Source organism: Stenella coeruleoalba, assembly GCF_951394435.1.
Source record: "Stenella coeruleoalba genome assembly, chromosome: 2".
Lineage (NCBI taxonomy): Eukaryota > Metazoa > Chordata > Mammalia > Artiodactyla > Delphinidae > Stenella > Stenella coeruleoalba.
Genome location: NC_137147.1, coordinates 177671619 through 177685822, shown reverse-complemented (window position 1 = coordinate 177685822; position 14204 = coordinate 177671619). Strand labels below are relative to the sequence as shown.

At 44.5% G+C, this 14204-nt stretch overlaps 1 protein-coding gene across 8 annotated transcripts in view; it reads left to right on the top strand.

Moving 5' to 3' along the window:
• The window catches only part of ST8SIA6 (ST8 alpha-N-acetyl-neuraminide alpha-2,8-sialyltransferase 6), a 231900-nt gene that overhangs the window by 200935 nt on the left and 16761 nt on the right, over window positions 1-14204 (top strand). For 5 of the 8 annotated variants that reach the window (XM_079913339.1, XM_079913335.1, XM_079913340.1 and 2 more), the window contains one exon: window positions 1046-1488. The exons of 2 other annotated variants lie outside the window; for them this stretch is intronic. In XM_079913339.1, coding sequence (XP_079769465.1) covers window positions 1433-1488 — 56 coding nt within the window. In that variant the 5' untranslated portion in view covers window positions 1046-1432. The remainder of the gene's footprint in view (window positions 1-1045; window positions 1489-14204) is intronic. One more of the 8 variants, XM_079913337.1, reaches the window with a different exon arrangement.

Sequence of the window (14204 nt, the reverse complement as noted above, 5' to 3'; positions counted from 1 at the left end):
TGCTAGTGACAAGTAGAAAGATTTCAAGGGCCAATTGCTTTTGAGAAGATAAGCCTATTTGGGGCAGGCTGTGTTTGAGATGACTTTGGGACAACCAGATGCAGAAGATGTTTCCTTGGTCTGGGATAAACATGGGAAGTGTTGAGAGAAAACGGGCTCTCCCAGAAAAGAAAGTTTGAAAGCTACGTTACGTAAGAAATATGGCCCTGGAGAAGCCTATCTTCTCAGCAGTCTTAATTTTTTTTCCATTTAACAATGTTTGTCCTCTTTTCATAGATTCTTAATGTCATTCAGTAATTTAATTGTGAGTCTGAGAACTTGTACCTGGGGTCTGAGTCCCTAACTTCCCTCAACCTTTACCTGGAAACATCTGAGATCTATATTGGTGGTTCCATGAAGCCCTTGAAATTGTATGTGACACTTTGCACATGTTTCTGGGGAAAAGATCCCTAACTTTCATCAGACTCTCAAGGAGCCTGGGAGCCCCAGAGTGGACTAAAATATTTCTAAGAACTCTTCCAGACCTGAGGCTCTGTTTGCTTTGGGGTTTGCTCGTTTGTTTCACCTTCCATGCTAAGCATGATTATCGTTAAGTTTAGGTGTGGCTATAGCTCAGATTTATCCATACTTGTAATTCTAAATTAATTAATTAAATTAATTCTAGACTTCAGTTATGAATTGTTATTTCCGTGAGATCCTCAAGAGGGATTTGAGTAAGAGCTGAAAATGTCCTACCGCCTTTTTTCTCCCTTGGCGTATAATTTCATTTACGTATAACTGTACAAAGTTAAGAATGTCAAGCTGTCTGCCTTCTTTCAAAATCATTAATTAATTTTCCTATTACCATTATTTTCCCCAAGCACGAGTTGGTACACGTACACTAATTTGTGGAAAATCTAACCTGGATTTCAGTTTAAGAAATTATAGATGGTCCCCCATTTACGATCGTTGGACTTAACAATGTTTTAATTTTATAATGGTGAAGAAACAATATGCATTCATTCGAGACTGTACTTCACATTTTGAATTTTGATCTTTTCTGTAGTGTCTGAGGACAGAGGGAACAGAAAGTGTCCACCGAACTGAGAAGGTATCTTGAGATTGAAGAAGGAGGCAGGCAGCGCCGTATAATCGGTGGATCCGTTTCTTATATGGTAACTTACATACAGGGTAGGATCAGGCAGACGTTGATCCAGAGCATATGCAGCTGTACTCTGCATCTCCGGGGGGCAGTTGGGACAATTTTATAGTTAACCTAGGGCATGGGGGTATGTGTTTGCAGACAGCAAGTGCATTCCTAAGTCAAGATTTACGATGGGGAGCTAGCCTCACGGGTGCCAGGAATATGTCCGCGGACGAAGGTCTTTATCACTGTTTGGAGACTAACACAGCACAGAAACCACCTGGACCTAATGATGATTAAACAACATCTATGAACTACAGAGCCCTTGACAACAAAGAAGAGATTTACCCCCAGTGCAGTCCTAGGTAAGGTCATTGGAAGGACAGGAGGACCCGAACAGGCCTGGATGGCATCAGTATGCTAACAGCCATGCACCAGGATAGCAATACATACCTGATATTATTTCGTGATGCTGGGCAGCTCCCAGGCAGCCTGGTGGTCACGAGTGTGAATAACCCACGCGCTGACAACCATTCTGCTCTTCATCTTCAGTACAGTATTCAATACATTACAGGAGATATTCAACACTTTATTATAAATGAGGCTTTGTGGTAGATGATTTTCCCAGCTGTAGGCTGATCTAAGTGTTCTGAGCACGTGTGAGGTAGGGAGGCTAAGCTGTGATGTTCGGTAGTTCAGGTGTATTAAGTGCATTTTCGACTTAGGGTATTTTACGCTTCTGTTGGGTTTACTGGTGTAATCTCATGGTAAGTGGAGGAAGGTCTGTATTGGTTTCCACACTGTCTCCCTGTCACGTTTAGAGACGGATAGGTAATCATTTGCTTGAGCAGGACACTTGGATGTTTGAGAATAATGTTACCTAGTCCAAGCTTGTACTTCTCGCCATGCAACAGGCCAGTAAAGTGAGAGATGAGTTGTTGCAGCGAGAACGATCGCCTTTATTTGGAAAGCCAGCAGGCTGAGAGGATGCTGGACTGGTGTCCCAAAGAACCATCTTGCCCGGGTTTGGATGATAGTTCCTGTTATTGCTGCAGATATTTTCTGGTTCCTTCCAGACTCGGGAGGGGATGCGTTAATCCCTTTTTTCCTGCAGCCACTCACAGGTGGGCCTGGTCAGGATGTTTCCTGTGAATGAAACAAAGGTATTTTAGCTTAAGCCACAGGCATGCGAGGCAGGGTTCCTAGAGATGGGCCATACTTTTACATCCCTTTAGTGATGCTCTAGCAAAAGCAATAGAGCAATGGAATACAAAGGTTGAAGTAAAAGAAACAGATCCAGTATGGAATCAGATGTGCTTTTCCCTATTACAATAACATCGAAATACTTAAATTTAAATTAAACGTTTATGAAAAGCTCCTGACTCCTCTTCCTTGTCTTCCTCTACTTCACCCTTGAAAACTCTTTTGTGAAGCTCTGGAAACTTTTGGTAAGCAGGTTTTATCCCAGCAGAAGATCTTTTTTTTTTTGCGGTACGCGGGCCTCTCACTGCTGTGGCCTCTCCCGTTGTGGAGCACAGGCTCCAGACGCGCAGGCTCAGCGGCCATGGCTCACGGGCCCAGCCGCTCCGCGGCATGTGGGATCTTCCCGGACCGGGGCACGAACCCGTGTCCCCTGCATCGGCAGAAGATCTTTGAGCTTCAATAATCAGTCTTGGATTCCCTCGGTAACTTGCATGGTTATTACTGCATTAGCTTTCATGAATTGTTTTCTAACTTAAAAGAACTGTGTTCATTTGTGTAATCGACTATAGAAAGCTAACAGGTATACAAGCAACAGAGCTTAATTTTTATTTTACTTTCACTTTTTTTTTTTCCAGAAATAGTCGCACAATTATTTTGTTTGGGGTTTCTTTTGGAACCTCTAATACCATTTGATTTCTTGAGACATCCCTGTGTTTCACGGACGTGAGTTTGAATACAAAAATGACTGAACATTATCGGTATTTACTGAAAACATAGCGGCAGAAAATGGTGCTATTGTATAAAGGCACATGTTTATTTTAAGGCTCATGCAAATGAGATGCGTTTCAAATTACTTGTAAAACAGGTATTTTGTACCTGATTACTTTGTTACAGATAACTATTACATGGTAGCAATTTTAATAAATCTCAAATTATCCCCTCAGGTTTTGTTCGATTAAAATTTCTTGAAAGTAACTTTGTCTTTCTTTGTGTTGGATATAAAAGATTCCATTGCTCTCTTAGTAGATTCTTTGATATTTCTAAAATAACAGCCAATGTGTTGCTTTCATTTTTATTTGAGCTCCTTGGACAAAATACAGTGTTAAACAAAAGAAACTCACAGACTACATATCACATACGTTAATTTTTTTACTATGTGACCCTTACATGTTTGATGATTTAGCTATGTGAAAGGCTATAAATTCTGCAAATAAATAGATGGATAACTTAATCAATATTTTTCAAGAACTCGTAAAACTGAGCAACTACACTTAGTTTGACCAACAAAGTTTTCAACTATTTTCTAAAATATGTCTCCAGAAGCAATAGCTATGGTTTGATTTCAGATAGCATGTGGTGAGCTTACTCCCTTTTTTTTTTTTTCATTCAGTCAACACTTAACATTATTAAGTCCCAGACATTTTGTCTTGTAGCATAGATTTCTTGGAGAAAAGCAAAAGTCATCTCTATCAGGGGCTTCTTTTGATTATACAAAACCATGTTCATTTTTCTGAACCTCCTCGTACCCTTTAAATTGTCTGCTGCTTACGATTCATGCAGGGTGACTCTGATGACAGCTCAAAGCAATACATATTTTTTAAAAAATTTAACAAGATGTTTGCACTTTGTGATAGGTGTTTTGGGTCAGCTGTCAGATTGAAAAAGCTTCTTTCCCTCGTTTCCTCTGCCTCGAGACCATTTTTCAGTGTTAATATTCTGTCATATCATTTTTTATTTGTCATGCCATACAGCCTGCCTGTGCATATAGAAAAGCAACAAAACCACACCATGTCATTACACCTGCTGTATTTAATAATAGAAACTGTCTCTGTACATTTAGGGACTAGTTCCTGTCTTAGTCTACAGAATATAAACGTCGCCATAAAAATGCATCAAACCACATGGGATTCACTGATCTTCTGAATTTTATTTCAAAAACGTATCTCCCAAGTTGTACTCGGTATTAACCATATTGCTTTATGCTCCTAGGTCGGAGAAGTCTTCTTCTAGACCGCCCTGCCTTTCAAGCCCTCTGCTCCCTGTTACGTTGCTTGGGGTATCTTCATTGGTACATTACATTGTTTAAACACTGGTGCAGTGTCCCTGTGTACGTAGAGGTCTTTTTCCAGTGTTTCAACATTATCTCCTTCACTTCTGAGTTAACATTTCAGTGGAGTTCCTGTCCTTTGCTTTGACAGTCATAGTCTTTCATATTCTAGTTACCTTGTTTTACTTATATTCTACTCAAATAGATGAGCTGATCTTTCATAAACATCAAAATATCAGTGTACACATATAAGGGGAAAACTCAGTCATCTGAGATGCGGATGGAATTTGGTCTTTATTCGTTCTCTTCCTTAACCTGAAACCTGTGTGAATCCCACATTGAACAGGGAATCACACACCCTCTTGGATCTTCCTATGGCTGCCGGGTTATGAAGCAGAACCTTGAGTGGGTTGAGGTAAAGCTAAAATTGTGACGTGTGTGAAACTGTCCGTTTATTGTATATTTCAAAACGTATTGAACACCCAGCTCTGGGTCGGGTGCCTGGGCTTCCTTCCAGCCCGCCTTTTTGATCTTCTGTAAATTATCCCAGTTCCTTCCTCATTTCTCTCTTGCTTCTCATTGCGATGCCTCAGGGTCCGGAGACACAATGGGATGTCAGGTTTCCACGTTCCCAAATGTTTTATCCCTCATCCTTCCTCAAAACTCCACTTTCTCTGTACCAGACCACCCCTGCCATGGGACGTACTAATTCATGTGACGATGTGAATGATGAATGGGTGGATTTTTTGAATGCCATGCCTCCCATTCTGTATCTAACTGGATTCGTTAAGGACAGTCACCAATGTCTGACTTTCTAATTCCAAATGTCTAGGCCATTCTGCCGTCCTACTTTTGTGAGAGAGCCAAGAATTGGAAAGTAACACTCTGTGTGATTAGTACCATGAATTAACCTGAATCAGGGAGGACTGTCAATTCTCCCATCCTATCTTTCAGTGTGATGCCAACCGGATAATCCCACAAACTAATAACAGATCCACGCTGGGTTGCTGGAATTTCTCCCAGTGGTCTGGGAGGCTAGTTCAATCTCACAGGTGGTTCTGTTTTAATTTAGGTATAGGCATATTGCTAAAAGAGGTAGTGTCTGTTTGAAGCCCTTAGTTCTTCTGGTCTGTTGGGGCTGAAACAGAATGTTTTCGTGCCTTTTGAATCCCTGCGAAGCCCTGGAATTCTTAGATCATTGTATTCTTTAAAAGCAGTCTGTTTTTTGGACTTCCCTGGCGGTCCAGTGGTTGACTCCACGCTTCCAGTGCAGGGGGCGTGGGTTGGATCCCTGGTCGGGGAACTAAGATCCCACATGCCGCATGCAGCCAAGAAATAAAAAAAGGAAAAAAAAAAACAACAACAGCAAAACCAATCTATGTTTTTAGTGTGAAACGTATATTCATTGTGAGCCAGTTGATTCTAAAATCACGGTATTTTGACCTGCCATCTTGATTTGAGTTTTCATTTCACTTCTTACCCAAAGCCCCTTCTCCACTGCATAACCGAACCCTGGAAAGAGTTGTCTGTACTCACTCTGTCTTCCACCCACATCCTTAACGACAACATTTCACCTATGTCAGCAGTGACCCCACATGCTAAATCCAAAAGGCATTTTCCCTTCCCGTTTTGTTTGAGCTCTCACCTCTTACCAGGATCTGGAAATGAGAAACCATTCCTCGCTCCTTGAAAGATTCTCACCCTGGGTTTCTGTGTTGCTCCATTTGTTCTTTTGGTTCCTTCCCCCTCATCCCCATATCAGTCCATCCTCGAGTCCTGTTTGTATTTTAGAAATGTCTCTCTAGAATATGGGAATCTTTGCTGGTGCATGGGAGACACTCCATGGCTGACTATGGTCGGGGGGACTCTGCTTCTTCGCTATTTCTCCTTTCGATTACTGCAGTGACCTTCACAAGGGTCATCGTCCATCATGCTGGTACCCTTCTCCTCCGTTCTCCATACAATAGCTGGATGGCTTTTTCACAAAGTTTTATTGGAGTGTGGTTGATTTACAATGTTGTGTTAGGTTTGGATGTACAGCAAAATGATTCAGTTATACATATATTCTTTCTTTTTCAGATTCTTTACCCACATAGGTTATTACAGAATATTGAGTAGAGTTCCCTGTGCTCTACAGTAGGTCCTTGTTGGTTATATATCTTATATATGGTGGTGTGTGTATGTTAGTCCCAAGCTCCTAATTTATCCCTCCCCACCACCTTTCCCCTTTGGTAACCGTATGTTTGTTTTTGAAATCTGTGGGTCTGTTTTATAAATAAGTTCATTTGTATCATTTTTTAAAAATTAGATTCCACATGTGAGTGATATCATATGGTATTTGTCTTTCTCTGTCTGACTTACTTCACTTAGTATGATAGTCTCTTCTTGGTCCATCCATGTGGCTGCAAATGGCATGATTTCGTTCTTTTTTATGGCCGAGTAGTATTCCATTGTATATATGTACCACGTCTTCTTTGGATGGTTTTTTTTTAATGGAAATTGGGTGATGACAGGGGGTCACAACTCACTTCTGCCAAGCCTACCCCTGCCCCAACCTGTTTGGAATCCGCTGAGTGTTGTTGTTTTGCGGGGCCGGGGGGGGGGGATGCATTCAAAACTGAGACTTAAACTCCCTTAAGGCCCTATATTTCCTGGCCACTACCTACTTTTCCGGCCTCACCTTGCACCACACACCCCGCCTGGCTCTTTTTGCTCCATTGCGTTCGTCTTCTGTCTCATCAAATGTCCGATACTTGCTTCAGCCCCGGAGGCTTGACAGCTCTGTCCCTTCTGCCCCCCATGCCCCTGTTCATGTGCACCAACCTTTCAGATCCCACATCCACCATCTCTTGTTCAGGAAGGCCTTCCCTGAACACCCTGATGAAGTCATTGCTGCTGTCCTGTGATGAGATTCTCCTTCAGAACACTGATCACAAGTATGGATTGGAATTTTGTGTGTGGGATTAATTTACAGCCCTGGTTACCTGTGATCCACGTATTCTATAGAGTGCAAAATATTGATGGGAAAACACTTTCATCAGGAAGAACCACGAATCTTTCTAGATGGTTCTAAAATGAGTCAGGGCTCAGTATAAGAACCAGGAGTTGGAAAGTATACTCAGGTTTCTGGGACTGAGCTTCCCATTGGCTTCATGTGTCTTATTTGATTGACCTTTTGTTTGTTTTCCATAGTCATTGATTTTATGTTATATTTGATCTCCCTGTGAATGCTGAGTTCCCACTAGGGACCATTTTACCTTGGACAAGAGGCACCTGGGCAGTCGGTTATTTGTAGCCTCATTATCGTTCTTATTAGGTTAAGTCACTTCTCCCGGCCCGTCTCTTTATCAGTTTGATAAAGATGAGTAATACCTTCTTTCATGAGTTTTTATGAATTTTCAATACATAGAATGTTCAGTACAGAGTCCGTTATATGTTAAAGTCTCAATACTTGATCACTATTATTATTATTGTCAGTTTAATATCATTTTCCTAGCTTACAATGAATATTTTACTAAAAATAGTAGGTTGCAGTCTTCCTGTGCACCGTCTGCAGTAGAAAAGGACTTACCTTTATAGGAACTGTCTGTGGCTTGTCCCTCCCTTTCAAGACGGCCGGTCAAATCGTGTTTGGCAACACGCTTCAGAGGTCCAACAAGGAATGACTCTTGAGTTGCCTGAAAATTAACCAGCCTAATTCTAGGCAGTGCACAGAGTTCTGCATCCCGTTCTTTCCCCAGATTACTTAGCCCCTCAATGGGGACAAAACCCTAACCGTAACGCTAACCCTAATCCTACCCTGGCAAGTTCAGGGTAGGATGCCTTATCTATTGGGCAAAGCCTGAGGGCAGAGATGAAACGTCAGGATGTGGAGGGAAACCAGAGGCCAAAAGCAAGAAAATAAGTGCCCAGGTCCCGGAGGCCAGGCAGACACAGAAGCTGAGCTTGGGGCTGTAGCCAAAAAAAGCAGAAGATGGTGAATTCCTCAGTGAGCCATAGGGGCTGACCTGGAAGAGTGCCTGAGAGGTGAGCCACTGTGGTGGCTGCTGGGAGCCCTTGTGGCCCATTTGTCCACGTGAGTCAGGCTCAGAAATGATGATGGTCAGAACCGGCCTCCTACCTGTCCCTCCATGTGTGCAGGACGGCGACTCCCATCCCTAGCACAGAAGGAGCCCTTTGCCAGACACACGCATCGCTTGTCACTGAAGCACACGATTAGGACTTGGTCAGTTTAAAGGTCATGAAATAATGGGACCTTTTATAAAAGAAAGTAGTGTCAACACAAAATATACGGGCAACAGTTTCCTGAGGAAATGCTTCACAGACCAGCACGCTGGTGCAATTACGCGTGAGATCGATTCAGCCTTGTAACGCTAAAACTCTGTCTTCGTAGGGTTCAGAGTGTTACTCCGGGATCTTAAATACATTGCCAGACGGTGTCTGCAAAAAGGAAAAAAAAGTTTCTTACTCCTTTTTTTTCCCCTCCCAAATATCTAACTAAATAGAAGTAGAAACGAATGGCTTATTTGCATTTTCTTCACACACTGAGTAATAATGACTCTGACCTGGAGTTTTTCTTGTTTTTTCTTTTTTGGTCTGCAAAGTAAAATATATTCCAAAATCTTAACATTCACCTTAACAGCTGATTCTGTATTTTTGGAACTTGTGTTTTCCACACTTACGTAATTGGCTGTTAACGTTAATGGAACAATGTTTGAAAGTCAGGAGCCAGTCCCGCGATGGGGCCCTGGGAGAGACTTGGGCAAGTTCATTTGGTCATAGCTTTGTGCTCATTCAGAACGGCCTCTGGACCAGCCAGACGACTGAGTCTCTCTTCTGTTTTCAAAGGCTTCGCAACCCTCCTTCTTCACAATCTAACTTCTCATTCCACTGCTGCCTGCCATGTGATCTCATTCTCTCCTTATGAGACCTGGGATGAGTGAAAACAACGACAGGTTACTACAATACCGCATGATGCAAAGGCCATCCCCCCATCTTGCTTTTGTTTAAGCTGCTCCCTGTGTCGGGAAAGGCATCGCCCCCTCCCAGTGGCCCCCATCAGCCTTGACATGTTCCCTTCAGTGCCCATTTGCCGTTCATCACCAAACTTTCACGGTTTCACATCCTAAGCATGTCGCAAAGCCATCTCCTCTCTCTCCTCCACCAGAACTTGGGGCTGAATTACCGGGCTGGTTAATTTTCTGTGTCCCCTTGACTAGGCTGTAGTGCCCAGTTATGTAATCACACGTGAGTCTAGGCATTGCCGTGAGGGTGTGACTTACATCTACCCTCAGTTGACTTGAAGTTAAGACGATGACCCTTGACAATGTACGTGGGCCTCCTCCAATCAACTGAGGTCCTTTAGGGCAAAAAGTGCGGTTTCCCAGAAGAGAAGAGATTCTGCTTCAAGACTGCAGCATCACCTCCTGCCGAGTTGCCATCCTGCCCGCCTGCCCTGCAGATTTTAGACCTGCCAGCTCCCCTGACTGTGTGGGCCAATTCGCTAAAATAAATCTAGATAGGTAGACAGACAGACATCAGTATTGATAGACTCCTGGTTCTGTTTCTCTGGAGAGCCCTAACTGATAGAGCTGCTCTAATTATCTCTTAACTGTTACCTAGTTATTAACTGGTGTTCTGGTTATCTGTTGCTGCCTAATAAACTGCCCCAAAACCTGATGATTTGGGACTTCCCTGGCAGTCCAGTGGGTAAGACTCTGCGCTTCCACTGCAGGGGGGCACGGGTTCGATCCCTGGTCAAGGAACTAAGATCCCACATGCACGTCCAAAAAAAAAACAACTTGATGACAAACGCAATGATTTCATATTCTCTCACAGTTCTACTGGCTGATTGGGCTGAACTGGGGGCCTCTTCATCAGGGGCTTTCATATGGTTTGTAGTCCAGTGGGGGGCTGGACTGGACCTCCAGGATGGCTCCCTCCCACGGCCGGCAGTTGACATTGGCTTTTGTAGGAGCTCAGGTCGGGCGGCCAGCGACAGCACCTGCAAGGGAGCCTCTGCGTGTGACTTACGCGTCTTACAGCGTGGTGGCTGGATTCCCTGTCCAGAGAGTGAATGTTCCAAGAGACTCAGGCAGAAGCCCCAGGACTTTTATGACCCAGGATGCCACTTGTGCTGCGTTGTCTCGGTCACGGGTCACAAAGTTCAGCCCAGATTCAAGGGAAGGAGCTTTAGGTTTTACTTCTTGACGTGAGGAACACCTCGCGTGCGTGGGGAGAGGAAGAGGAGGTAGCGGGCATCTTTGGAGACCATCTCTGATACTGGGTCACTGCTGTATCCTCCCAACTGATGGTACCGGCTTATTCAAACCCCCCCATCTGTCCTCCCCACTGAAGCCAGGGCACACACCCTAACATCTCATTGTAACGCTGCCGTAACTAGACCTTCCCTGACTCGTCCTTTCCCACAGGAGGAAGCTGAGTTGTTCGCCCCGTCTTGCTTCTAAGACTTGTCATGGTGCAGTTCTGCAGCGTTGCCCGCCTCGTACACCACCCACCAGGCCAGACAGAGTTCCTTTCAACATTTTGCGCGTCCCACGTTCTCTCTTCTCCCAGCTTGCACACTCCCTGTTTTCTGTTTCTCAGTGTCTTCCTCCCTCTCTTTCTCTTGCCTTACCTGGCTCCCTTTATTCACCTTTTGGTTCTCAGCTTAAACTTTGCTTCTTCTAGGGGCGCTGAGTCCTGACGCCCCAGGTTCAAATGGAACACCTTCCCCTGGGCTCCCGTCCGCAGGGTCGGCCCAGATCTTGGTTTTGCCTGAATGTGGACTTGGACTCAGTTAGACTTGCTTTCACTTTGCTTTATTACTGAATCAGCAAAATGTAAACACCAGGTTAGGGGATTCAGGTGAGCGGGTTGTCCCACTCAGAGCAGCCCCTAAAGTTCTTGTAGTTTATACAACCCTTGGGCGGTGAGTAAGCTCACACCACAAACTGTGGGCTCCCTACGTTACACTGACAGCGTGCCAGTCTCAGGTTCACGCTGTTGTCACAAATGGAGGTTCCATTGGCCTACAGTCTCACCCTTCCGGGTTCCTTTTCTTACGCATCAGTGGTACGCGGCAGGCCTGGCATCAGTGGTACGCGGCAGGCCTGGCATCAGTGGTACGCGGCAGGCCTGGCTTGGCCTATCCCAGCTCCTGACCCTCTGCTGCCCTCGTCACAGGACTAATGTCACGATGCTGTCATTGTTTGCTATCATCTCTCTCCCACTAGATTACAAGCTCTTCGTGGGCATTTACTCTTTTCTCTGTTATATCCCTGGTACTGAGAACAGTACTCAGAGCTTGATTTGCTAAATAGATATACCTGTGAATGAATGAAATCTTCAGTTTACCCTAAACACTGTTCCATGTCACTAAACTTGATTCCTGACTCTACCCTCTTGGTATTGGCTGTTCATATCTGTCTTCTTTAGTGTCAGACCCTGCCATTGTCTTAGCAGTTCTGTTTTGGTTCCCAGCCCTAAGCAGTCTGTTGCCTGGGCAGAAATTTTGACCTTGGCCTTGACTCCATGGACCCCAGTTCCCAACCCTCAGTGCTTTAACATGTATCCAGCTGGGTTTGCCCCTGAGGAAGGGAATTGGATGCTGTTTCATTTTTTTTTGCATAGTTGTGGAAATTCAGCACAGTTTAAAAATATTTAATCACAGTTTACAAAACATCTTGAGTTGTATATTCCCATGAAGGTCATGGAATTTATCTACATGTCTGTGACAGTGGCTGTGTGGGCTGTGTCAGTGGCTTTATTCCCTCTGTGTGTCTCCTTTATGGTTTATTTGTGTATAATAAGGTGACATTTAGCGAGAGAATAAGGCACACAGACATTAAGACTTAGGTTCAAATCTCAGTCACCAGTTACCAGCTGTGTGACCTCAGGCAAGTAGCTTAGCCTCTCTGTGTCTCAGTTTCCACATCTGAAAAATAAGAATAAAAAGTAGTGATGATCATAGTGTTCGCCTCGTGGCACCTTGATGAGGATTTTATAAGTTACTATGTAAAGTGCTTCAAAGAATGTCTGGGACAGAAATAGAGTCACAGATGTAGAAAAGAATTTTATGGTTACCAGGGGGGGATGGGGGAAGGGATAAATTGGGAGATTGGGATTGACGTATACACGCTACTATACATAAAATAGATAAACAACAAGGACCTACAGTATAGCACAGGGAACTCTACTCAATAGTCTGTAATGGCCTATATGGGAAGAGATCTAAAAAAGAGGGGATACAGGTATATGTGTAACTGATTCACTTTGCTGTACACCTGAAACTAACACAACATTGTAAATCAATAAAACAATAGAAGCCCCCCCCCCCAAAAAAAAGAATGTCTGGGACACAGTGGGCACCATGCACGTGTTTACTATCATTTACGCAGGAATATTCTTGAGCCACAAACTCACGTTTCGCTTTTTATGTTCCTGTCGGGGCCTCTATCTTGTGGCTCCTTCTGACCCCTCTTCTGCCGAATGTGCTGTCTGTGAACCCGGGTTTCTGCGTGATCACGTGAGCACGTTGCTCTCTGGATCCTTACGGGTCTTGATGTTCTGGTTGTTGGCACGTGACTGTCTCTCACTTTCTGTCTTCCTCTCCTCTGCTTTCCCTGGATTTCACGTGTATGTGTCTGTCTCTTTTCTTTTCCTTCTTGGTCTCGTGCTCTGTCCATGTCTTTCTCTTTTTCCCTTGGCTTTAGTTTCCTCTTTCTCATTAACCTGGCTCCCTCTCTTCTGCAGTCACCTGTCACAGGAGAACTGAAAATTGAAAAATATTGTCTGCATTGATTAAATAGCTTTCCATTCTTTTTCAGGAATTTAGAAGCTTAGGAATACGATATTTTCCTTGCTCTCCAGAGGGGGCATTACATTGTCCTTTGCTTATACAACCTTCTGAGGACAGACTTTCCTTGCAATTCAGTGACACTTAATACAAAAAAGACCCCCCTCTTGAACAGAGGTAAGCAACTGTTCATCACCTTCATTGCTTTGCCCGGAAGGCTTCTTCCAGGTTCTACTTCTGTGCTGCTCCAAGTTCCAGATGACAGCAGGGACAGAGTCTCTTTTATTCCTTGAGGTGTTCCCAGGGTCTAGCACGGTGCCTGAAACACAGGATGCTCTCGATGAATAGTTGTGAAATGAGTGAATTCCACTGGGGAATGTTGAGGGTTAGGGGGAGACCGACAAGAGCATCGTGTGACGGAGTCATGGTTCTGTCTCCCGGCAGCCTTACTTTAATCTCTTCGCTTTGTTCTTTCACCTACTCAGTAGATCTCAGTAGGTCTCACATCTCCCCCACCCCACCCTTTGCACCCTCACATCACTTGCTTTCTGTGGGCCCTTTCAGTCTTTCTTTTTTTTTTTTTTTTCTGCGGTACACGGGCCTCTCACTGCTGTGGCCTCTCCCGTTGCAGAGCACAGGCTCCGGACGCGCAGGCTCAGCGGCCACGGCTGACGGGCCCAGCCGCTCTGTGGCATGTGGGATCTTCCCGGACCGGGGCACGAACCCATGTCCCCTGCATCAGCAGGCGGACTCTCAACCACTGCGCCACCAGGGAAGCCCTCGGTCTTTAACTAGGTGAACTCTAACAGCAGTTGGCTTTCCTCCCTCTGGTCTCCTTCCCTTACTGTCCAGTGACTTGCCCCAAACGTGGGTTTCTTCACTCACTGAACACACATTTATCCTGTGACCCCTATGTGCTGGGCATGTACTAACACCTTCTTGGAACCTTCCCTTTGCCCCCAGGCTGGTTCAAGCGCCCTTCCTCTGTGCGCTTAGCACAGCCTCTTCTGATGTCTATCTGTATCCTGTTGAAA